Raw genomic sequence first — 25,556 nt, 5'->3', positions numbered from 1 at the left:
TTATATATATAATAAATCATTATTTAAATAAAAAAAATAAAAAAAAATAAAAAAAATAAAAAAAATAAAAAAAAAATGTAATTTTTTTTATGTTTTCGAATTATACTTTTTCAAATTCGAACTTTTTTATAAAAAATTTTTTTGAATTTTTTTTCTGAATTTTTTTTGTTCGAATTTTTGTTTTATTTTTTTTTCAAATTTCTTTTTGAAAAACGAAAAATTATGTTTGAAACTATTTTTCAAAAAAATTATATATTTTTAAAATATTTATTTATATATTTATTAGAATCATAAATTTCACATTCCAAAAACTCTACCCCACCCCTCAACTCTAAACCCTAAGTCTAGATTAGTTAACCCTAAGGGTACAATTGTATTTTACCCTTCACTTTTAATGAAGGTAAAAATGGTTAGTGTAAACATGAAAAGTGGTACTATGAATGTGATATTTGTGGCAATTTTCCTATAATATTTTATGAATTTTTCTTTATATGATTAGATATCATCTTTAATATAACATAAAAATATTTTGGTTTTTAAATAGACTATTTTATTTTTTATTCTACTATTTAAAATAATTAGTAAACATATTAAATTTATAATAATAATTTTTATATAATAAAAATAAGAACAAATTAGTAATTCATAATATTATTAAATAACTGAATATTAGCACACATATTTGTCAACAAAAAAAAGTAAAATTTACGTTTAGTTTAATTTGATAAAAAAAAATTTACCTTAAAATAAAATATTAAATTACTAAAATCAACATTTTAAGTATAAAGATCATATCAGTAAAATAAATTATGTATATTTTATTAATTATATTATATAATTACATATAATTATACTACTAGATTTTAACTGATTGGTTTATTCGGTTAGATCAATTTATATACGAAATCATATCCCGTACGTGGTTTCTTGAAAATAATATCCATTCGGTATTACTAAATCCAAACCACTTTCTTTATTTTGGTTCGGTTTGGTTCTAATTGATTCGGTTTTACCGGATTGAACACCCCTAAATTATAACTTTCTAATATTAATTTTGTGCGACAAATTCACTGAATTTTTTACATGTTTTGAAAAAATGAAAAGCATCTTGAAATGATTGATATATATATATATATATATATATATAAATTCGAGTTGGAAAATTCTCAGTCGTTCGAAATGTTGCCATGTCATTTTCTAGAAGAGAACACATTTATTGAAATGATTTTTCAAACTAAAAACAATTAAACAACATATAATATATATTCGATTTTAGGGTTTGGAAGAAAAAATCGAATCCATGGAGATTGTGACTATATTTTAGGGACAGCACGAGAGTCATGGAAGAAGCTTCCGTTTCTTTACCAGAACGTTGTGACTTCAGCTTTGTGGATTATTCTTATAACAATTAATCAAAAATTTATATCTTCCTTTTTGTATTTTTCCATGTAAATTCTTTTATAAATCTTTTTATCAGTATGTTAACAAACAAAAAATATTCTCTTTCCAATGAGAACTTTCTCATTGTAGACATGATATATGAAGCTTCCTCCATTTTTCCTTTGTGTATTTTTCCCTTTTGATCGCACCACATTAATTTGGTAAAAAGACAAATGTTTTGGGTTGTTTGTACAATTATTGGCCTCAGCATACGATACCCACTCACCACTTTTTGTCATAATTCTATCAACACATCTCAATCAACTGTACATATTTGATCCACGCTCACTGACCGTTCCAATCATATGAAATTGTTGAGCCGTATAGAATGGCTAAACAAAGTTAATCTTAATCACTCTAATCGATTAAATTTATAACTCAATGTTTGTTAATCACATAACAGTTACCACACTAATAAGCAACTTCAACAATTTCAACCCCTCCTCAATTTAAACTATTCATAAAATATATCAGCTTTTTGTGTGGTCAATTAATTTGAAGATTAATATCATCAGAACCCTAAATCTTACAGTACGTGTGTAATATAAATTACTTATGCCATAAATTTCTTGAAACTAGTACAACCTCCAACATGCTAATTAGCTAGGGGTGTTGTCTTGTAGTGATTGATCAGTCACCATATATAGCTTATCCACAGACAATAGCCCCCACCCTCCACCCCTTATTAAATTATCTTTCGAGTACATATACATTATAGTATTATAAATAGACATACTAGTTGTCTACACAACTTGATGATACTACTATATTTCATTAATTATACGCTGATCCATTTGAAAATTTAAACCATATACTATATGTCTATACATATGTACATTTCAAAATATATAATTTAAGATGCGATCCTATAATAATAAAAGTGCAATATGTTGACCGTTATATTGAACCTACTCAACAAAACTGTTAGAAAACGTGATGGTACTTTTTTTTTTTTGTCAAACAACGTGATGGTACTTAACTTGAAGTTTATCGTGGCTAAAAAGCGTTTATTAGTTAAAACTTAAAACTCTATGCATGTGTCAAGTGATTCGACATAATGTTTTTAAGAGTATAAACATCCATGGATGTTTTTTTTTTTTTTTTTTTTTTTTTTGGTAAAATGTTAAATTTATTATACCAATTTTTAGTTTTTGACAGACATTACAATAGATTAACTAGAAGCAGAATTACTGAAATTAAACTAAACATCAATGCCAATCACAACAACACTAGCTTAAACAGAGACGAGAAACAAAGACGTTTGGAGACGGAGACCAGCGAAGCAAAGCTCAGACCAGGGAACCGCAGGAGCAAGCCAGTTGCCACGAGTCCGAGAGAAAGGCGGCTCAAACCTTGAAGCAGGGTACCTACAGCTTCCGGCAAGCCAGCGAATCGCGAACCACTCCAAGAATCACAAGCACGAACTCACAAACCAACCTGACATTGACATACACCAGCGGCACGAGGCAGTGGGACTATCCGACGATGCCGTCGTACGGTTTAAGACTCGAAGATTGCCGCCTTCAAGGCCCTCACCGGGACCGTATACACCCGTTGAACCGAGAGCCCATATAGAGCAAGCGGACCGAACAGCACACCACCTTTGGAGCAGCCACAACCGAGTTAGAGAGAAGACCGAGAGCTTAACTGAAAACCTACCTCCATCGGAACCTACTTCGAAGCCCTGCCTTCAGCTAGTAGCACGCTGGAATTAGCACAAGGAGAGAAGCTTGGCGACGGTGGACGCCACAACGACGGAACCTCTAACTTTGAGGCGAGCAAACCACCAGTAACGAGACGATGGCCAAAGCAACACCACGCGCTGCCACCGGAGCAACCTCAAAGCAGGAGAGAGACTCACCCACTCAAGGACTCCACGCACTTCCCCCGAAGACCACCGGAGGAGACAAAGACAGAGAGAATCACCAGAGTTGCAAGCAACCCAGATCTGAGACCAAGAGGCCTCCCCGACGAACCACGCGCCGCCAAACCGAAAAGCTTAACGAGATCTAAAAAAAAAAATCTCCTAGACAAAGTCGCCGGAGCAAAACTGGAAGTAGCCACAGCAAAGAGCAAACGCCGTCCTCTAGCGTCACTACCCTCACCGGGAACAACACAGATCTACTCCATAAACCCGGATCTGAACCAGGAGAGTATCTCAGAGCTTCACCTCCGCCGACACAGAGAAAAGACCACGGAAATGACGATGAGAAGCAGAGGAAACAGGGGGGGCTCCGGCGACCGCAAAAGGACACGGCAGCCACCGGAGCGGGGAGTAAACGCGGCGGAGGAAAGTTGAGTAGAGAGAGGGGAGTAAACGCAGAGGGGAGTAAAGAGTTTTTTAACTGCATAAACTTGCATCCATGGATGTTGCTCAAAAAACAATATACATGGATTAAAGGGAGCTGCGAAGATATTAAAAAGATCTGATAAATGTGAGAATATATATTAGGGGTCTTTAGAAATGAGTATGTTCTCTTAAAACAGTTAGAAACTTTGCTGCAATAAAGAAAAGTGGGCATAACTGTATGAGTAGAATTACAATAGAAATAGTTTTTGTTAAGATTAGTTAACTTGTTTGCAATGGTAGGCAAGAGTTTGCTCGATGGAACATGTTTTGTTCTTAGTCTTAGGTGTGAGCATAGGTTAGGAACTAGGCAATATAATAGCAGTAATGATTAGGGATTAATATCAACAATATAAATTATATAACTGTGGGTTTATCTAATAATATATATATATATATAAAATCATAAGTTTTGTTTTAAATGAGAATTGGTTTAACAAATTCTGCTTTATTTGCTTTGAAAAAAAAAAAAAAGAGTAACAATAGAATTTTTACCGAAACAAATTATAATAATATTTGCGTTAAACTGTAACACAAAAAAGGAAATAAATTATGCAAATTAGAAATGTGGTCACTGGTTTTGCCGGTTTTCAATTAGTTTTAGCGCTAGATCACATCTGAGTTTTAACTTAAATCGGACTCGGCTATATTGGTGATTCATAGTAAGACCAGTCAGACCAGTCCATATTGACGATTCACAGTCAGACCAGTCGGTCCGGTCCAGTTTTCAAAACAAGAATAAAATATAGTATAATGTCAAGCTAAACTATAATATATGTGATCACAAGTATGTAACTTAAACATTTTACTATCTTGTTCCGCGCAGGGCCCATATCGCCAGCTAGTATAAATTATATAACTAGGGTTATCTATTTCAACTAGTGGCGAGTTCATTTATCTTGAAAAGGAAAGAAAAAAGAGGTGGGTTCAATGTTCTTTAACAGTAACTAATTATCTTCTTTTTTTTGAACAAAACAGTAACTAATTATCTATCTACCGAAAATATATGTCCAATGCATTCGATGCAATAGACAAAAAAATACATATCTTTTTAAGTGTATCATACTGTATCATAGGAAATAAATAATGCAAATGGAATGTACTTTTTCTAAAGTAGACATATATAGGCCGCCTTCCAAAACAAAAGATAGGTCACCACTGGGGAGCTTTTCAATCGATGTAATTATAATACCGATTTGTTAATGGATGATACTAACAAGTAACAATAAAAAAATTCTAAGAAGACAGCTAATGTTCAGATTACATTAAGCACAAGTATACTTTTAATCATTTTTATTGTTTATTTCCTTGTTAACACATATTCTCCCATTGACTTTTCCTCGCATCATCCGCTTGAAAAACAGTATTGTAACACTATAAATTAATTCCGATGGGCGACCAAATCAATAGTTATCAAATAGTTTATTGGATCTCTTCTATTGGTCGACCTAGCTCTGAGACTATTCTCACTATATTAAAGATGCGTTGTGAGCAAAGACTCTTAAATTAGAAAAATGCCGTCATAATAATTTTGACCACATAACTAAAATATGTATTAATGAATTTGCCAATTGTTTTATATCTCATTACATACAAACTTCGAAGAGACCAACTTTTTCAATTAATGAAAAAGTTGTGACTCAACAACCACACTTTAGAGCATTGATAATGCATCTCATTTATGAATCTGCCTTCAAATCTGAACAGAAGTTATTGGCTTCTGAAGGTGTACTATATGGTAGCTAACCCCGAAATAACTTAAAACTAAAATTATTTCCTAATTGTAGTCGTTAGTCAGTAGTTACTATTTTATTTAGTTTGAGCTGTAAAATTGCTTGGTCAGTGATCATATGTTTGCAGTTTAATTAGTCTACTAAAAGTATCTCCAAACCCTATTCTATTTTCTATTTTAAATATCATTGTGGGATAAAATATATTACAATTTTACTCCATTATTAACTCCAAAATGGAGTAATGGTTAGAGCATCTCCAATGTATAATTCCATTTTTTATTTCAAAATTGAGTAAAAGTGAAAATTGAGTAAAATTGCTTCAATCCTACTCTATTTTCCACTCCATAATACAGCGATGAACAAACAAAAAATAGATTAGTCCATTTATGGAGTAAATTTCATTATGGAGTTGGGTTGGAGCATTCATTACTCCATATTCACTTTTACTCTATTTTAGAGAAAAAAATGGAGTAGAGATGAAGATGCCCTTAGGATTACTCCATTTATGGAGTAATCTTATTCATTATTTCATTTTGAAGTTGAATTTTTTTATTTATACGATAGTCCTTTAAATTTTGAATGTTTTTATTTCATATTTAAATTTAAAAACAATATAATAACATGAAAAGAAATATGATTTCTATAAAAGATTATTTAATAATTTTACATAAAGATGCATAAACTAATAAGAATACCAAAACTAAACATAAAAAGTAAAATAAATATAACATAAAATAAGTGATCTAATAATTCAGTAATCATTTATGGAACTGCCAAAATCGACGAAGTATTGTCCAACCGATGAAAATGACTGTTTCAACATTTTCTTGCTCGATTTAAAAAAATCAAAGATAAAAAAGTTCATTATTCGTTATGAATGCATTAGTTGACCATTTGTAAAAATAATATTCCAATGCTCATTATTGAACCAAACTATGCTATCTTTTATATATATATATATATATGATTATTGTACTTTTTTAAAATAATTGTTTAATATAAATAAATTATATTTTTTATATAAGTTTTATAAACATAAGATAGTTGGGGTTATTTGATAATTTTTATAAGTAGAATGTGTTACTAACAATTATTAATTAAATAAAAGTGAAATCATTTTGGAATATTTTTTGAATAAAAAATAGAATAATACATTCGAGTAAAACCCAACTTTCTTTTGGTGCTGCCCCATTTTAAAATAAAAATGGAGTAATACATCAGAGATTCTCTAGATCAAAACCTTAGCAAAGAAAAAATCAATGGATTATCTAACGTGTGCGCATGTTTGATCTTTAAGAATTCACATAATGTGAATATACCGATAAGAATATAATATATATACATATATATATATATATATATACATAATCGACAGTAACACTTTTTAAATAAACTTAACTTAGAATAGAATGATAATAACATGGAAGAATTTATGTATGCACATTGATAGCACAGTTTTCATCATCTAAAAATTTGATTAATATAAAATATATAATACTAGATAAATGAAAATTTCTTAAGAAAATTATTATTAACTGGCAGAATCATAAGAAACAAAAAAAAAGTATTTGAAACAAACAAAAACCTTCTTTTTGTATTTTAGTATTAAACTTGCATACAACTTTTTTATTTAACTCTTGCATACCTACAACTTATTGTTTACCTAACTAGAAAATCCTAGTGCTTTTCCATAAGGACCACTAAAATTATAATAGAAATACTGCGGATCGAAATATAGTACAGTACGCCAGTTACAAAAAATAAAGATAAAAAAAGAAATATAGCACGCCGTAAGTAAGAAAAGGAAATTTCATTTTTTACATAGTCCTTATAGTATTGTGTTTTAGAAATTATATAAAGGAATCAAAAAGGAAAATTTTCGGCTTAAGTTCATCGTGTTAGTTCCCTGAATTTACAACACTGCAGTAAAACTCATGTACCTGCGCAACCGTAAAAGTGATAAACGTCTACAGATTCATATAGTTTTGTACTGTTTCGTTATCAAATTTTCCAATGGTTTGTATAAATATCACCAATCTTTAGTTAAAACTTGGTTAGATGAGTGAGGGCGACTATACCAGGTAGGCATATTTAAGCGAAGAGAATCCACGGATGTATTATACGATGATGCATTAAGATAGTGAGGGACCAGTGAGTCGACTATCAACACCTCTTAAAATAGTTTCTATGATATTACGACAAAAGAAGTAAATTAAATAGATATAAAAATACAAGCTAATATTATTATACCTTTTCACAAAATAACATATGCTCTTTATTAAAGAAATTAGGGTTTATCAGTCTAACTATATTTTTTCACGAAAATGCATCGAAAGTGACTAGTACTTTTCAAAAAAAGATTATAAAATAAAGTTCAATATAAAATAAAGTAGAAGCTGAGACGTTTTGCTTTTGAGTTTTGATGCACCGTATTTTTTTATTATTTAGCAAAAAGTCGATATTACTTTTTATTCATATGATTATTTCAACTTAATTAATATTTATGTAATCAATATCTTACTAGATCAAATAAGAGTTGGATTCTATTTCAGAAGATGATATGCAATCAGTGAAAATACGAATTGCGATCCAAGGCTGATCAAAACTATGTATTATTCCGTTCCAAGGGACGAGTGACGTGATCGCTCTGTCATTCGGGAAAACGTCACGGGGCTCTCCTAAGCAAATGAAAAAGGGTGGATAAGTTTATATCACACTCTCTTGTCTTAACCCATCTCTCTCTTCCTTCTCATTTCCTCACATCTTCCTCTCTCCAAAAAAAGATCTCATCATTGCAAGTTCTTATCTCCATTATATTTACACACACTTCTCTTCCCTTTAATCATATCACCCACACCAATAGAGAGAGAAAAACCCACCAAAAACTCTCTCAATTTCACCAAAATGGATGTTGCTAATAATAACAAAGCAATAAAGCTAAAAGCTAGGCACCAACTCGTTCAAGGCCGCGAGGTGGCCACTAAGCTTCAGCATCTCCTCTTTCAACATGGGTTGGGTCTTAACTCAGCGGATGATCTGATGGCTAAAATCTTGGGATCTTTCAATAACTCAATCTCTGCTCTTGATTCCTTAGAACCCATCTCCTCCTCCTCCTCTCTTGTCACCGCCGTTGAAGGCTCTCAAAATGCTTCCTGCGACAACGACGGCAAGCTTGAGGATTCCGGTGATAGTCGGAAAAGACTTGGACCCGTTAAGGGTAAAAGAGGATGCTACAAAAGAAAGTACGTTTAACCTTCTCTCGGTTACCTCTTTTTATTTCCGAGCTAATTATTACATGGTTGTGGTATTAGTAAAAACCATTAGGCTATAATCTTACGTCTCCGTTTTTACTTATTTAATTACCATAATGATACAGAATTTGTATATAATCTTTTGTGGTTCTATTTTCTTTTATATGTTGATCATACAATATAAATATCAATCTGGATTCATACCAATAAAGAAGGCGATCATTAAGCATCTAGTGTTGTAGTTGGTCCACAAATAAACAGGATATTTAGCTTAGGCCGCAAGAGTAATAATTACATAAAAAGCCAAATGTATTTAATTTATTCACAACATTTTGAGCAGGAAGAGATCGGAGACGTGGACTGTAGAGTCGACCGTACTTGATGACGCATTTTCATGGAGGAAGTATGGACAGAAGGAGATTCTTAATGCCATATTCCCAAGGTTATTTTTTACTCATATTGTGTATTCATCCATATTTGAGATATGTGTGTATTGATGATATGTGACATGTTGCCGGGATATTATTATACATGAGGCGCATTTATATCTACAACCTATGTTTTTTTTTGGTGTAAATGTTATCTACAACCTATGTTGTCTGTATTTAATTGGTTATGGATTATATACATTTGATCTAAATTTTTCTTTTTATCATTAATGTTTTGCAGAAGTTACTTTCGGTGCACACATAAATTCACTCAAGGGTGCAAGGCAACAAAGCAAGTGCAGAAGCTAGAGCCCGAATCCAAGATGTTCAACATCACATACATAGGAAACCACACGTGTAACACTAAAGAAGTATCACCCAAGATCAAGCCTTGTGTTCATCATGATGAGATCATTATGCATTCTGAAGATAGTCCAAGTTTGACGACCACGATGAAGGAAGAGGAAGAGAATCATCATCATGGTTCTTCCACTGAGAGTGACTTGCAATTAGTGTGGCAAGAAATATTGGTGTGTGAAGAAGAACATCTTCAGCATCATCATGAGGCTATTTATGGTTGTGGTGAAACTAGTGTCAATGGTTTGGATTCCCCAGATCTTTGGAGTTGGTAGTGATTTCCGGTTCAACTGCAATGAGCAGCTCTCTTACCTCGAACCAAGTTCGAGTCTAGCTTACATTATATACAATGGAACATGTATATTTTGTCATCTTGTCTAGAGAAATAATTATCAGGCTTGTAGAATGGAGCATAAATATATTGTCTTCTTCTTCAGTGAGTGTATGTATTGTACATATTGTAGGATATGTAATAATACTCTCTACTTTTATATTCTCGTCTCTTTAATTAATATTTCATACCCCCAATCCTTTTCACTATTTTTGTTACTATCATTCCGAAATATCCGTGTACATAATTTTGGTTTTTAGTTTTTAACTTTTAGTTTCTAGTTTTTTGGGTTTTTGTAGATTTTGTTTTTTAAGCTTGAATGATAATTTGTTTAGTTTATTTTTTCAATATAATAGAGCATTTAATGCTTTTTGATTTTAGTTGTTGTTTTATTTGAATAAACGTATCAAATTATGTTATAATTTTATTATATAGAAATAATACCTCAATGATTCATGATTAATAAAATAAAGAAAATACAATATAGATAAAATACATAGATTTATTTCATAAAACTAAATATTAAAATTTTATTTTATGTTATTATAGAAATTCTATTATATCATGCAAATTTTATGTGAGTTTTAAATAAAATAACATTCATTTGATTATTGGTTTTAAAAAGTAAAATTTGGCCAAAAAAAACTTTACGGATTTTGGTTTCTGTTCATAAAATGATAAGAAAAACTTTGAAAACTAATTTCCCTAAACTTTAAGAAATTTATTTGTTAAATTTTGCCAAAAAAAAACTTTACAGCTTTTTTACAAAAACTGAAGCTATAATCTAAATTTTGAATGACTTGTCAAGTGTTTTTTAATCTAAAACCAAAATTTATTTTAAAATCTACAAACAATCAACAGTTCAACACCTATCAATATGCTTGGAATGTGTCCATTAGCCCTGCGACTTCGATTTTTCGAAACCGAACCGTCGGTTTTTGGTTAACCAAAATTTTTAAAAACTATACCGAAATTAACCGAATTAAATTTGGGTTCGGTTCGGTTTGGTTATCGACAAAAAGGCCATTCACATGGTCGAAGTGATAATGATCAAAGGTATTTTTAATGAAGTTTCAAAGTACGGATCCCAAAACGTGAAAAACCGGCCCAAGAAAGGCATCTCATCACTCACCAAATTAGCAACAAATGCATAGATCATAGGTGGAAGAGATGTTTAATTTCGTTGCTTTTTGATTTTGAATTCAGATTCTATCTACTGTTGCTTCGTTGAATTCTAGACGTTTCTTGTAGTCTAAGGTTCCTCGCAATCTGACCCCAAAAAACTTTTATAACTCACAAAATATAATTATCTGAGAGAGAGAGAGAGAGAGAGAGAGAGAGAGAGAGAGAGAGAGAGAGAGAGAGAGAGAGAGAGAGAGAGAGAGAGAGAGAGAGAGAGAGAGAGAGAGAGAGAGAGAGAGAGAGAGAGAGAGAGAGAGAGAGAGAGAGAATTATTGGTTTTTTCACAAATCTATAAATAACAGGAAGTGTCTTTGAGATGACCAAGACGATCTTTGACATTGTTTAGGAACACAATCTTTTTTAAAAAATTACTCTATGAGAGCAGATATTCAGCTTCTGCAGTTTAAGAGATGACACTTGAGTTTCTCTACATCCGACAGTTTCAGTGGCTTCTGCATAAACATCTGAGCTCCGCTGGCTAAACATCTGCAAAGATCATCAAGAAAATAACAGAATCTTAATTCACCACTGAATCATTAAAAAAAAACAGAACAGCAATATGTCATATCATAAGGAATAAGAAGGTTACTTGTTGATGCGAGTAGGAATGTTCTCTGATGACAATATCACAACAGGTACTTCCTTTAGATTTGACGATTCCTGCTGTCAATTACAAAAGACCAAATAAAATGTTAGGCTCTGAATCTTCTCAAGAAGACTTTCATTACTAAGAAAAATTGTTAAACACCTTTACTATCTTGAGCAGCTCAAAACCTGTCATCCCTGGCATACAGTAATCAGTTATGATAAGATTCACCTTCATAACCTGTAAAAATACAACACAATGTCACAAAGTCATTGGATTTACACAATTGGATCCTCTCTACACCAATCAAAATGTTGTCCTCTGAGGATTAAATAACTTGAAGATTATTCTTACATTGTTGGTACTTGATGAATCAGCCTGTTGTGAATCTCCCAAGCCTAAGTACTCCAATGCTCTGATCCCATTTTCTGCTGTTGTCACTGCAAAGAGAAAAAAAAATGTAAATCAGTTTTCAAAATTTAAGAGGTAATATTACCATAATACCATAACATAGAAGAATCTTGGTTCTTGGGATTTAAAAGGAAAATAAAAAATTGGAAGTTTGAGTAATATAATTTGCCTTTGCAAGAAGAGATCTTGAGGATTCTCTCCACAAGTTTACGGTCCATTAGATTGTCATCTACTGCTAAAACATGGAGCTCTTCCTCCATTGATACTCTGTGCAGTAAAGCAGCTGAGTAAATAAACCTAAAGAAACGGAAGCAAACGTACAGATGAAGAAAGAGGAGTATTGACAAATCGAAAAGACTTGAGTATGAATGTATGAAGATTTTATAATGATTGTAGCATTATGTTTTCTATTTATATATGGACATATAGGATAACGGTGTATCAAGAAATGATTTGATATGATTTTATCTTGCTTATAGTTTAAGAAACAAGTTGTGTGTTTTTGTTCTTTGGTATTGATTCTCTGGAAACTGGTAAGAAACTTGGTGTTTATGTCAGTGACAGTGTTTTGTGATCATATACGGTGATAACGAAAATCTAAAAATTAATTTTAATTTTCCTTTTCCTTTGGCTTTTCTAATCGTGGAGATAATGAAGATGCAAATGCTAATCATTTTTATTTCTTTAAAAATGGATCACAAATCTGAATCAGAATCTTGGATTCGAAATCCCCACGATTCTTATAGTTTTTTGAATTTTAAAATATTGGATTACTGGATCATGTATATAATTTTTTTCGATTTTACTTGTTGCTCCGTACTTTATCATAACCAAACATTTTTCGCAAATCTTTTGACTTTTAAGGGCCACTTGACATAAGGCCTAATCAGCCGAGGCCTTTTTCTTACACATAGTGCTAAGCCTTATTTGATTTGTCTATAGGCCTTAATAATTAGCCGAACCCATTAAGCCCTCATCTCCTAGATAGGCCTCTCTAACGGGAGCTAGACCCATCTTATCAAAATTGTTTATTTATTTACCAATCAACACCGTGGAGAATAAAGAAATTTTGGAAACTGCAGAACGAATTCATTTTCTATCTTTTAATGGTTGGTTCTAAATGCCAATCCTGTTATGACAGATGAAGTTTCGAGTAAGAAAATAAATATGGACATAAATACTAGTATACACCAAGAAAGTGTAAACAATCCCCTATATATTATTTGAGAAGCATTACAACTTCTTTTTGTAGCCACATGTCATCAATAGGATGATTCTTAGAATCATTAGAGAAATATGATGGTCCATCTAATTATATAATAAGTTTTTTATTAAACAAACAATAAATTCAGCATTAATGTACTTTATTATTTCCTTAAATAAAATTTACGGAATTGCCTAATGTGGCTAAAGTATATATGGCAATAAATGATTTGAATAATACATATTTGATAAAAATTAGTGTATCTTCTATTATATTTGTTTAATTTTAAACTATTAAATAAATTAAACAACCACAATTACTATATAATAAAAATTTAGATTTTTCTGTATATGTTATATTTTGAATTTTACAAACGACTATAAATTACTAAAACTGTTAAAAGTCTCACATTCAAATTTTATGATCCTTGGTTTAAAATTTTTGTTATGACAAAATACAAATGATTACAAAATCATAAAAGCAAAAAGTCTAATTTAATTAATTATTAAGATTAATATATATATATATATATATATATATATCATTTTAAATTAAACTATAAACCATTAAAATACAATATTTAAGTTTCAAAATTTACTTTGAACAATTTTTTTGATAAAAGTTTTGAACGAACATCGACAACTTATTTTTTTTAAAATGATAAATTACTAAAACTATTAAGGGCTATTAATCTTACAATGAAAATTTTGTTATCAGTAATTTTTTTTTAATAAAAGATATAAATGATCAAAACGACTATATGAGTAGAAATCATCATTTAATAGACATTAATATTTAAAATATACTAAAATATACTATGTATGTTAACGTCATTTAAATTTAATTACATATCCTATCAAATATTAAAAAAATATTTTTTGGATTAATAAAATTGATTTATATGTTCGCACCAATTTAATTATATATTTAATAGTCACTGACTTTTAATTATTTAATATATATTTATTATTTTGTAATATGTAAAAATATTTAATACATAAAATAATTTTATATATAATGTTTATTCCGCGCAAAGCGCGGATCTTAACCTAGTATAGATGGGAAAGTGCAAGAATAGTAAATGTGAATTATATATGTTCGGCTCACACTCACACTGCCCAAAAAACTTCCTTCAAAGCTCTGGAAATTGACCCTCAACTTTATGTTTTAAAATAGCCTCTTTGTTAAAATGTAAATAGAAACAAATAGTAAATTCCAAAATCTCCATGATGGGTTGTTTTCTCTCCATAGGGAAAAGAGTTCTTTTCCATTTTCCATTGTAATCTTTTAAAAAAAATAGTTTTACTGTCAAAAGGAATATTAAAATTCAAACATCGGCATGGAGAGAGAGACCGAAGTCTGGTAACATGTCTTGACGCGGACCAAATCTCACACATGAAGAGAACTAGAGAAGACTACAATAAAATAATTCCAAGTGCATTATATTGTTTTATAATTCACTCCTGTTCTATTATTTGTCTTTCTAACTGTTTTATTTTGTGGCACCAAGTGTTTAACACTTAGTTATTCAACCGCATTTCAATCTGTAAAAAGTTTCATATAATGGATGATTCTTTGCACAAACAGAAGATCCCAAATCAACATGTGTTCTTCCTCCAAGTCAACCACAAATCCTTAGGGTTTATGATATATATTAAAAAAAACATGGTTTAATTTTTATCCACCGTTTACATTGTCGGCTTTTGTAGGACGTTGCAAACAAATTAATGATGTAGTATGGTTGTTGCAATTATTAATGTAACAACTAACAATAGATTTCTAACACCACCAAAAATTAGTTTCCAGGTCACCATCCTCACCAGCTTACTTTAATGTTTTTTCTTCAAAACAAAAAAAAAATTGTAGTGACCATTTTACCACTGTCTTTTTCATCATACTACCCAAAATGCCCATTCACTGCATGAAAAATAGCACAACCGTAATCACATATTATGTGAAAGATTGATTTTTAGCTAATTGAATCAAAACCAAGAAGGTTTAGACTTTAGAGCATGTGTATCCCATTAAAGAAAGTTCTACTATTTAGCCATGGCTATTTAGTAATGTATTTTCAGTTTTCATAATGAGTTGGCCAATCATTATGCCAAGTCATATCATCAAGACCCAACAATATTAATCCACGTGTCAAACCGAGTTAATGAGTCCACCCACCTTCCTCGGGCCCCACGTCCATCCAAACCGGGACCCACTCTCTCTTCTTTACAGCTCGTTGATAAATGCAGCTTTTAATTACACAGCCTTTCCCCTTTCTCTTTCACTCTTCTCTGCTTTTCCTTTGTTTCTTTTATTTGCTTCCTCTCTCTCCACAAACTTCATCCCCAAAACGTTCAACAAGAAGCTCCTCTCTTGAAATTCTACATTCTCCTTCGCCGGAAAGAGTAAGTCAAAACTCACTGAAACTACGTCGTTTTGTCTTTTACTTCCCTGTAGAAAATGTAGCCGTTGTGTTAAAGATCTTTGTTGTTTGCTTCTAACCCAAATCTCAAACCAACAAAGCTTACTCCTTTTTAATCAATTTTGTTTCTTTCTGATTCCAGCTCGAGATTACCCAGAAAATGAAGCTCTCCAGCAACTAAAGTCAGCACATTTTGAAGAAGTTAGCGGCGAAACGATGAATAAAGTTTCGATTTTTACACTCCTTTTCCTGTCGGTGGTTTTGCCTTTTCCCCCTCCGGTTAGATCTCTAGACCCGCCGCTAAACGACGACGTTTTGGGCCTCGTTGCGTTCAAGTCCGACTTGCGAGATCCGGACCAAAAGCTCGCGTCTTGGAACGAAGACGACTACACTCCTTGCGCTTGGAACGGAGTCAAGTGCCACCCGAGGACGAATCGAGTCACCGAGCTAACCCTCGATGGGTTCTCTCTCTCCGGTCGTATAGGCCGTGGACTGCTCCAGCTTCAGTCTCTTCACAAGCTCTCTCTCTCCAACAACAACCTCACCGGAACCGTTAACCCCAACTTGATCTCGAGTCTTGGGAGCCTTAAAGTTGTCGACTTGAGCGGTAATGGGCTTTCCGGGTCGCTTCCCGATGGGTTTTTCCGACAATGTGGGTCGTTAAGGGTCTTTTCCGTGGCGGAGAACAAGCTTACCGGGAAGATACCGGTTAGTGTTGGGTCGTGTTCGTCTCTCGCTTCTTTGAACCTGTCTTCGAATAGATTCTCTGGTTCGATGCCTTTGGGGATTTGGAGTTTGAACACTCTTAGGTCTCTTGATTTGTCGAGGAACGAGTTGGAAGGAGAGTTGGGGACGAAGATAGGGAGGTTGAACAACTTGAGAGCGATTGATTTGAGTAGGAACAGGCTGTCTGGTCCCATTCCTAGTGAGATTGGGAGCTGTATGTTGCTGAAGAGTGTTGATCTCAGTGAGAACTCTCTGTCGGGGAACTTACCAGACACGTTTCAGCAGCTGAGTTTGTGTTATTATCTTAACTTGGGGAGGAATCTGCTAGACGGTGAGGTTCCTAAGTGGATTGGTGAGATGAGGAGTCTTGAAAGTTTGGATCTTTCGATGAATAAGTTCTCAGGGGAGGTTCCAGGGTCCATTGGTAATCTCCTGCGGCTGAAAGTTTTGAACTTTTCTGGTAATGGGTTTATTGGTAGCTTGCCTGACTCTACAGGGAACTGTATCAGCCTCATGGCATTGGATGTTAGTGGGAATTTACTAACTGGGAAGCTTCCGGTTTGGTTATTTCAAGATGGTAACTCCACTGGAGGTGTCAAGAAGATTCAGGTGTTGGATTTGTCATGCAATTCTTTCTCTGGTGTGATTGGAGCTGGTTTTGGGGGTCTTAGAGACTTGCAGGGTTTGAATCTGTCGAGAAACTCTCTTACTGGTCCTATCCCAAGTACCATTGGGGACCTGAAGCATTTGGGGGTCCTGGATTTGAGTCACAATCAGCTTAATGGAACTGTTCCTAAAGAAACCGGTGGAGCTGTTTCTTTGGAAGAGTTGAGACTTGAAAACAACATGTTAGAAGGAACTATCCCATCTTCCATCAAGAACTGCAGCTCACTTCAGTCTTTGTAAGTCTCCTTTCCTTTAACTTGTGTTCAGTTATACAAAGGCCTGCGCATTTTGTCCGAACCAGCTGGAACCAAACCAAAATTTTTCGGTTTTTGGTTTGGTTAAGGTCTTGAGTTCGTTAGGGTTTTGAAATTACCGAACTGAACTAAAGGAAACTACTCAAATTTAACTGAAATTAACCGAATTTAATCAAATATCTGATTTTTAAAGAAAATTATACTGAATTCTAATAGAAAACCAAAAAAATTAGTTACTTTAGGAAATAAAATTAAAAACGGAAACTAAAAAAAAAACAGACCGAACCGATTTTTTCAGTTCACTTCAGTGGGAGTGTGGCTAAACCGAATAAACCGAAACCAAAAATATCCGAAAAACCGCATGCCTAATGAGTCTGTCATGTTTATGTCAACAGGATCCTGTCACACAACAAGCTCCAAGGCGCTATTCCACCAGAGATGGCAAGACTCACAAACCTCCAAGAAGTTGACTTATCATTCAACGACCTAACCGGAACCCTTCCTAAACAGTTAGCTAACCTCGGTTACCTCCACACCTTCAACATATCTCACAACCATCTCTCCGGAGAGCTCCCAGCAGGTGGACTCTTCAACGGCATCTCCCCTGATTCCGTCTCAGGAAACCAAGGAATCTGCGGTGCCGTTGTCAACAAGTCATGCCCCGCCGTCTCGCCTAAACCCATTGTCTTGAATCCCAACGCAACTTTTGATCCTGACTCCGGTGAAGCGACGCCTCTTGGTGCTGTTGGCCACAAAAGAATACTACTTAGTATCTCTTCCTTGATAGCCATCAGTGCTGCTGCTGCCATTGTGGTTGGTGTGATAGCCATCACGGTTCTTAACCTGAGAGTGAGAGCTACAACGGTTTCAAGATCAGCTGTGCCGATCGCGTTCTCTGGTGGAGATGACTTTAGCCGGTCTCCTACCACTGATAGCAACTCAGGGAAGCTTGTTATGTTCTCTGGTGAACCTGATTTCAGCACTGGGACACATGCTTTGCTTAACAAAGACTGTGAGCTAGGGAGAGGAGGTTTTGGAGCTGTGTACAGAACTGTTATCAGAGATGAGTATCCTGTGGCTATCAAGAAGCTCACTGTCTCGAGTCTTGTCAAGTCACAGGAAGAGTTTGAGAGAGAGGTGAAGAAGCTTGGGAAGCTAAGACACACTAATCTTGTTAAGCTCGAAGGCTATTACTGGACAACGTCTCTTCAGCTACTCATCTACGAGTTCCTCTCTGGTGGGAGTTTATACAAACACTTGCACGAAGCACCGGGAGGTAGCAGTACTCTTTCGTGGAACGATCGGTTCAATGTGATCCTCGGTACAGCGAAATGCTTAGCTTACTTGCACCAGTCTAACATCATCCACTACAACATCAAATCAAGCAACGTCTTGCTAGACAGCTCTGGCGAGCCTAAAGTGGGAGACTACGGGTTAGCGAGGCTGTTGCCAATGCTAGACAGGTATGTCCTTAGCAGCAAGATACAGAGTGCGTTGGGATACATGGCTCCAGAGTTTGCTTGCAGGACGGTGAAGATCACAGAGAAATGCGATGTGTATGGGTTTGGAGTGTTGGTTCTTGAAGTGGTTACGGGTAAGAAGCCTGTGGAGTATATGGAAGATGATGTTGTGGTTCTTTGTGATATGGTGAGAGAGGCTCTTGAAGATGGAAGAGCAGAGGAGTGTGTTGATATGAGGCTGCAGGGGAAGTTTCCTGTGGAAGAGGCTGTTGCTGTGATAAAGCTAGGGCTGATTTGCACTTCTCAGGTTCCATCGAGTAGACCGCATATGGGAGAAGCTGTTAACATATTGAGAATGATCAGGTGTCCTTCAGGAAGCTCAGATGAGTTGGGATCGAGTTGAAAATTTATTTAAAAAAATTAAGCTAACTTGTTTTTGTAAGAGAGATCCCTTGTGTTGTGTGTTGTTTTTTGATAATCAGTTGTGTGTTTTCTTTATGTATGTTAGCTTCGTTTCAAATGTGGTGTAGCTTCTTATGTTTATTTGTTGTTCTTTATGACAATTTAGGTTTTCAATCGGATTTGTTAAGACTCTTTTGATTGAAAAGTTAAATTATTAAAGAAGGAAACAAAGCTTGTGGTCTTTACATTTCTTGTGTTACTTTCTACTACCATTAACATGTGTGATACACAAAGAAAAAGAGTTAGGGTAATCAAAATAAAAGCAATGCTGAACAAATCGCTAGTCGGCAATTAAGCGCTTTATAGGAAACTATTGATTATATGGATGCATAAACCAAATTTTGATGCTTAGATTGATTTTTTTTTAAATCGTTTTGTTTGTGTCTAATTTGCCACTTAGGTGCCTTGTAAGCCGTTGGATAAAAGCAAAAAGATCGAGAAAAAATATGGCTATGGTTGGTGTGACGATGCTGTCTGAATTAAAATTAAATTAGTAATAAGAAGCTTCATTTGCTGCAACAACCATGTGCATGGGACTATGCAAAAAACACATCGAATTAATGAGTCTGAACTTTCTTAAATGGATTTATGAAAATCGAGGAAACGTCTCAAGAAGTGGTATTGTAATAAAATACTACACAATAGAAGAACCCAAGTTTCAATGGCCAAGAAAAAGAGGACTTGAGGCGTGCCATTGTGTGAACGAGACCCACGTTCTTTTCTTTTCTTTCTCGATGTTGAGAAAGAAAGAGATTCATGAAATCGAAGTATGTACTAGTTTAGAATCTCAACAAAAGAATAGAAGACACCGATGTGTTTGCTACATTTATGTTGTCAGTAGCAAAAAACAGAGCCTAGGTAATTTGCAAAACTTTCCAGTTTTTTTTTGTCGGTAAGTAAGAAATTCAACTATAGCATTAAATTGAGATGGTATCCAATGTTTTGACTTTCATAGCCTATTTCTAACCTTTTTTCCATTTAAAATGAAACATGAAACAACGTTAGTTAGGATCTAGGTTAGGATTAGGAGAAATTTTCCATTTATTTATTTACTTTCTAATACTAAAACACAAATTGTATGTATTTATCAATGTTTTAGGTAAGATTTTGACATGTTTTTTCCTCTCTTTTTTTTTCTGCTGAACACACAAGATAACTTCTAATACTAACACTACATTAACCATGGTCCATGTAATTTTTGGTGAAAGACTGAATAACTTAAAACTGATCGACGTGTGTAGTCTAATGAAGTATGATGGTCACTTGGAGATGTATGAGATTGTGAACTTTGGATTGTGAAAAGAACCTAAAGTAGCATCAGTATCACACTTACATTAAAGCTGTAATATTAGCCCAGATATAAACCCAAAGAGAAAAAGTAGCCCAAAAGAATAAATGTGTCAATACGATAATGTATATATGGGCCTATAATATAAACCCATCATCCAAATATCCACATTAAAAGTACACGGGTCCCATACTTGACTGTTGGAAAAGTGGTACCATTGGCTTTGAACTAATCAAATGCTCTTTCAAGGTGATGATCTCACTTTATCCAGTTTGTAAAATATCTAAGGTAATTTACCCCTTACCGCCTTACACCTATGCAGAAATGATAGGGTACGCTTTTGGGTACTGTATGATTAGTAGATCTAGAATCCTGAGTTCTTAATTTTTATTTGAAATCCAATCCATCCGCTACTTTGCGTATTCATGTGTTAAGGAACGTATAACTTCAGCTAGTAACAAAATACCATTTCTTCTTGATCAAATCAAACCCCATAGCCAAAGAATTTTCCCACTACTTAAATCACCAATCCCAGTTTCTGAAAAATATGTTGAAAGATGAATGTATATGCCTGTAACAATAACAAAGGTACTTTGATCATCAATAAGGGTTTTTATAATTCAAACCCAAAGAGAATAATTACACGATCAATCCATCCCTTGGCCTTTAAATAAGGAACCATAAAACCTATACTTTGATTCATTGACCAGTCTGCACCAACCAAGAGTTATTCAACTGTGACATAGCCGTCTCCCTAAAACTCTTCACCTTCACCAAGCAAAAATGTGTGCAAACCGTCCCCATACCCGACCCAACCCGGGTCGTTTTCAACAGGTAGCAAACCGGTCCACAATCCGTTCCTCTTCCCTGCGCCACTATCCCCCAAGCACTTGTTGCACCTTCTCCACCGTTGTATCCACCGTGATCATCATCTCCTTCATCGTCAGCTAACTTCTCCACGAAGATCACTCCCTCCGGCGTCCTTTCCTCTCCTCTACCCCACCTTCCCACCATCGCCTTCCAATCCTCCGCCTCCGGATTCTTCGCCGTCGTACTCAAGCCTCCGTTCGCCTCCGCGTATAAGTGCACCAACAACGGCGACTCTCTCAGATTCTTCACGATCTCAACAACTGAATCTCTCAGCCACTGCTCGATCCTTTCTCTCGACACAACCGATCCGCCGCGTTTCCTTTCACCGATCTTCACCGGCGCCATATCCGCCGCCGTCATCGAAACTTTCCCCGTATCAGCCCAGTTCCGTCGATTAAGCACCGGAACCACACATGATGATCGAACGGTGAAAGTTCGCCGATCAGAACGAACGGCACATGCGCGTCCTCCTCCTCCGCCGCCGCAACGAATACTCGCCATCTCCGCTTACAGAGGCGAAACAATAATGCATATATAGAGAGAGAGACTCGATGATGATGCAATCGAATTGGAGATTGCTTCACGTTATGAATCTCTTATGTAGATTCCCTTAAAATCTATTACACAACCTAATCACACCAATGGTTGTGTTTCTATATACGTTATACTGACTCAGCCACACACACAACCAATGGCAATCATGTGTTAATATATTTATATTATTATTATATTTTTGACTTTTTTTTTCTCCGACATGGGTTGTGTAAGTTGTTTGATCGGACGGCTGAGATTAATAGATCATCGAAATCTCGTTTTACTTATTCTTCACGCTTCATGCAAAATCAAGTAGGTGATAATTTGCTGGAAACTTTTCACGAAAGAGACACAATAAAGATGTAATAGCAGCCGTTGATCAAAATTGGACGGCTGTGACTACGTGAAGTTGATAATGGGCAAGGAGAACGTGGCGACGCGGTTCAGCTGTGTGCATGGCTTGCGCGGACACGCGCTGATACAGCATTTATTTTTCGGTGACCTCGTGTCTTCCACGTCATTTCCTAATTTAAGCATTTGGATGTGCCACGTCGGAATCCGAGTTGTACCATCCATCGTAATGGATTGGGCCTTTGATTTTAAAGAGTTTTGGGTTTTGCCTCATTTACCATAACACAATTTTCTCTTTCAAGTATGAATGATTCTTTTTCCAAGCAGTAGAGTTTTTTTCTGAATTAATTAATAATCATCGTGAAACATGTGGTGGATAGCCTGATTAAAGTGAATAAAATATTTTCGGGCATATCTCTATTAGTTACACTAAAAGTTGAGGTATGTAATCAAATTTTTTATTAACATGTTTAGGGTATATACATACTTTTGAGATTTAACAGAAAATAGACGACGTGAAGACATTATGTAAATAACAGTCTGATCGGATGGTTAGATGCGTTGATCTTTCACATGTAAGGATTGGATCATTTGACTGAGGTTTGGGTTTATATAACATAGCGTTGGATCAAGTTTTACTTTTCTCGTGCCAAACACACACAACGACAAAAACACACACACTACACCAACATCATATAGAAAAGTTGTAACGTTATGTTGCGACACAAATCTAGCAACTGTGCAGAACACCTAAATCTATAAAGCCTTAGAGATAGACAAGTGGAGCAGTCAAAGGAGACGTGTCATAACATCTTTTTATATAAATCCACACCCTCGCTCATTTCAAGTGTGTATATATACATAAAACCATGAGCATCGTTGTTTCTATCTTCCTTCTTACTGTTTTTGCGATGAGCCTTGACGTCGGAACAGGAAAAACCACCATGGAACCGTGTCTCGAATCGATGAAGACCGCTTCACTACCTGATCTACCCTACGCTTACGATGCCCTAGAGCCAGCGATCAGCGAGGAGATCATGCGCTTGCACCACCTGAAACACCACCAGACTTACGTTACTAATTACAACAAAGCCCTCGACCATCTCCGTTCCGCCTTGTCCAGTGGTGATCACTCCTCCGTCGTCAAACTTCAGAGCCAAATCAAGTTCAACGGCGGAGGTAAAACCTCAGAACCCTTGTTATTATCTTTCCATCAGGTGCTTGTTGATCTTAAGAAATTTGACTGATTGCGCTCTACTTTTGTTACTTGTAGGTCACGTTAACCATGCAATCTTCTGGAAAAACCTAGCCCCTGTTCATGTACGAATACCTTTCTTGGTCGTCACTCCATTGTTTTGTGATAGTTTTGTTCTTTCTAATGGTTGATTTGAATATAATATGTAGGAAGGAGGTGGTAAGCCACCTCAGGATCCTCTGTCTTCTGCGATAGATGCTCACTTCGGATCCTTAGAGGAGTTGATGCAAAAAATGAACTCTGAGGGTGCTGCTGTGCAGGGATCTGGATGGGTGGTAAGCGTTTTGTTAATCTCCCTCGGCAATACTAATTAAATCGCAATCTATTAAGTGATTAATTGAATTGTTTACACACTTTTTGTGAATAGTTCATAATTGCATGATGTTTGTGCTTCCTTTGCTTTAGTGGTTTGGGTTAGACAAAGAGCTAAAGAGACTTGTCGTTGAGACCACAGCTAATCAGGTAGTTCAATACAATAAAAGTTAATTATTTGGTAACAATATTATATAACTATCAACAAGAATTTCAAAATGAAAATAGAACAAAAAACTAATGAAGAGAAAAACTGTAGGATCCATTGGTGACTAAAGGATCACACTTGGTTCCTCTGATCGGAATAGACGTATGGGAGCACGCCTACTATCCACAGGTACTCAACTAACTTTTGTAATTCTTTGAGATTATAGTAATACTACAACCCTTTTTTTAACATTAATACTATAACTTATTTGTGGTAGCTAACAACGAATTACACAACTAATATAAAGTTTTCCTCAATGGGTGTGGGTTATGTATAGTACAAAAATGCAAGAGCGGAGTACTTGAAGAACATATGGACTGTGATCAACTGGAAATACGCTTCAGACATATTCGAGAAGCACAACCGAGGTCTAAACGAGTTTTAGATGAAGTAACAAGTGTATATGTGTGTGTATATGAAATATGGTGATAGAGTTGGTCGTTTTCTTTTCCAAAAGTTTCGTTACTATAGAACCGAATGCTTTGGAGGTTTTAGTCAAATAAATGTCATGTACCTTGGAATAAAATAAAGTTGTGATACGGATGTTAAAGGTTTTAGGAATCTAATTTGTTTCATTGTCATAGCTCTGCATATTTCAAAATGCCACTTAAATATGTATGTGTCTTCAGCGGGTATCCAATCTGGTAAAAACAAATCAATTTAGACTGAACCAAAATAACCGATTCGAAATAGAAAAGTAGCATGAATTTGGTAATACCTATATGAATATGATTTGGTGTATAAATCGATCCGAAGAAAATTCAACCGAAAACGAATAATTAAAGTTTTCTAGACTATATTTGTAAAGTAATTTTTCTACTTGTCATTTTTACAATTAATTTCACAAAACCAATATGACATGACTACTGAAGTTGAAGACATGATTTTCAGAAAATATAACATGAATAATTTCATTTAATATTTATTTATATTTTTGGCAAACTTCTTAAATAAAATATAATAGTAATTTATATATTACATTTAATATTGATATTTCTGTTTGGTAATTTTTTTTAAATATGGTAATAACTCATACATCATCTATAAAATAAATATACTTATATATAGCATTTCAAATTTCAAAATATTATTATTTTTATATAATTATACAATTTGTATTACTAAAGCTTTCAAAAAATTTTACAATTTTTTTAAAATTTAAATATCTAATCGTAAGATCATTAGTTTTATATACCTACAAGTTTTATAAATATTGTTTAGGCTAAATTTTTGATAACTATACAATGTTATATTATTTTTATTAGTTTTATACAAATTGATTTAATATATATCAAATCTATATTAAATATTAGTAAAAAAAAATAAAATCTATAATATTCAATAAAATTTATTTTTAAATATAAGTTAGATTTTAAAAAATTCTTACTGCACATGGTGCAGGAAAACACCTAGTACATTAGTATATTTATATGTAAATTTGCTAATTTGCTAATTTGCTAATAAAATTAATAATATACACATAA

The 25,556-nt window shown here is 34.2% G+C and overlaps 5 protein-coding genes across 6 annotated transcripts; 3 read left to right on the top strand and 2 right to left on the bottom strand.

Annotated features, from left to right (window-relative positions):
• Positions 1–8,424: 8,424 nt before the first annotated feature.
• Positions 8,425–9,831, top strand: WRKY67 (probable WRKY transcription factor 70). Its single transcript, NM_001301892.1, has 3 exons — positions 8,425–8,762; positions 9,112–9,213; positions 9,441–9,831. Exons 1-3 carry the CDS (start codon positions 8,425–8,427, stop codon positions 9,829–9,831), a joined length of 831 nt encoding a protein of 276 aa, NP_001288821.1.
• A 200-nt stretch (positions 9,832–10,031) lies between these two features.
• Positions 10,032–13,651, bottom strand: LOC103841546 (two-component response regulator ARR17). Of its 2 annotated transcripts, none has more exons than XM_018654511.2 (5): positions 12,236–13,651; positions 12,010–12,095; positions 11,818–11,895; positions 11,659–11,732; positions 10,032–11,555 (listed from the first exon to the last, which is right to left on the bottom strand). In XM_018654511.2, exons 1-5 carry the CDS (start codon positions 12,324–12,326, stop codon positions 11,459–11,461), a joined length of 426 nt encoding a protein of 141 aa, XP_018510027.1. In that variant the 5' UTR covers positions 12,327–13,651; the 3' UTR covers positions 10,032–11,458. The 2 variants fall into 2 exon arrangements, with proteins under 2 accessions (XP_018510027.1, XP_009116343.1); XM_009118095.3 differs by having other exon boundaries at positions 11,659–11,729.
• A 1,858-nt stretch (positions 13,652–15,509) lies between these two features.
• On the top strand, positions 15,510–19,435 carry LOC103841545 (probable LRR receptor-like serine/threonine-protein kinase IRK). Its single transcript, XM_009118093.3, has 3 exons — positions 15,510–15,669; positions 15,829–17,314; positions 17,728–19,435. The coding sequence occupies exons 2-3, from the start codon at positions 15,903–15,905 to the stop codon at positions 19,193–19,195; spliced, it is 2,880 nt and encodes a 959-aa protein (XP_009116341.1). The 5' UTR covers positions 15,510–15,669; positions 15,829–15,902; the 3' UTR covers positions 19,196–19,435.
• Positions 19,436–21,077: 1,642 nt separating this feature from the next.
• LOC103841544 lies at positions 21,078–22,119 on the bottom strand. The gene has a single exon (XM_009118092.3). The coding sequence runs from the start codon at positions 21,911–21,913 to the stop codon at positions 21,242–21,244; it is 672 nt and encodes a 223-aa protein (XP_009116340.1). The 5' UTR covers positions 21,914–22,119; the 3' UTR covers positions 21,078–21,241.
• Positions 22,120–23,148: 1,029 nt separating this feature from the next.
• Positions 23,149–24,638, top strand: LOC103841543 (superoxide dismutase [Mn] 2, mitochondrial). Its single transcript, XM_009118091.3, has 6 exons — positions 23,149–23,476; positions 23,571–23,617; positions 23,702–23,827; positions 23,958–24,014; positions 24,124–24,201; positions 24,350–24,638. The coding sequence occupies exons 1-6, from the start codon at positions 23,167–23,169 to the stop codon at positions 24,455–24,457; spliced, it is 726 nt and encodes a 241-aa protein (XP_009116339.1). The 5' UTR covers positions 23,149–23,166; the 3' UTR covers positions 24,458–24,638.
• The last annotated feature ends 918 nt before the right edge of the window (positions 24,639–25,556 follow it).

Source organism: Brassica rapa, chromosome A09 (genome assembly GCF_000309985.2).
Source record: "Brassica rapa cultivar Chiifu-401-42 chromosome A09, CAAS_Brap_v3.01, whole genome shotgun sequence".
Lineage (NCBI taxonomy): Eukaryota > Viridiplantae > Streptophyta > Magnoliopsida > Brassicales > Brassicaceae > Brassica > Brassica rapa.
Note: the sequence above shows the minus strand (reverse complement) of the source record. Positions and strands in the feature narration are given on the sequence as shown.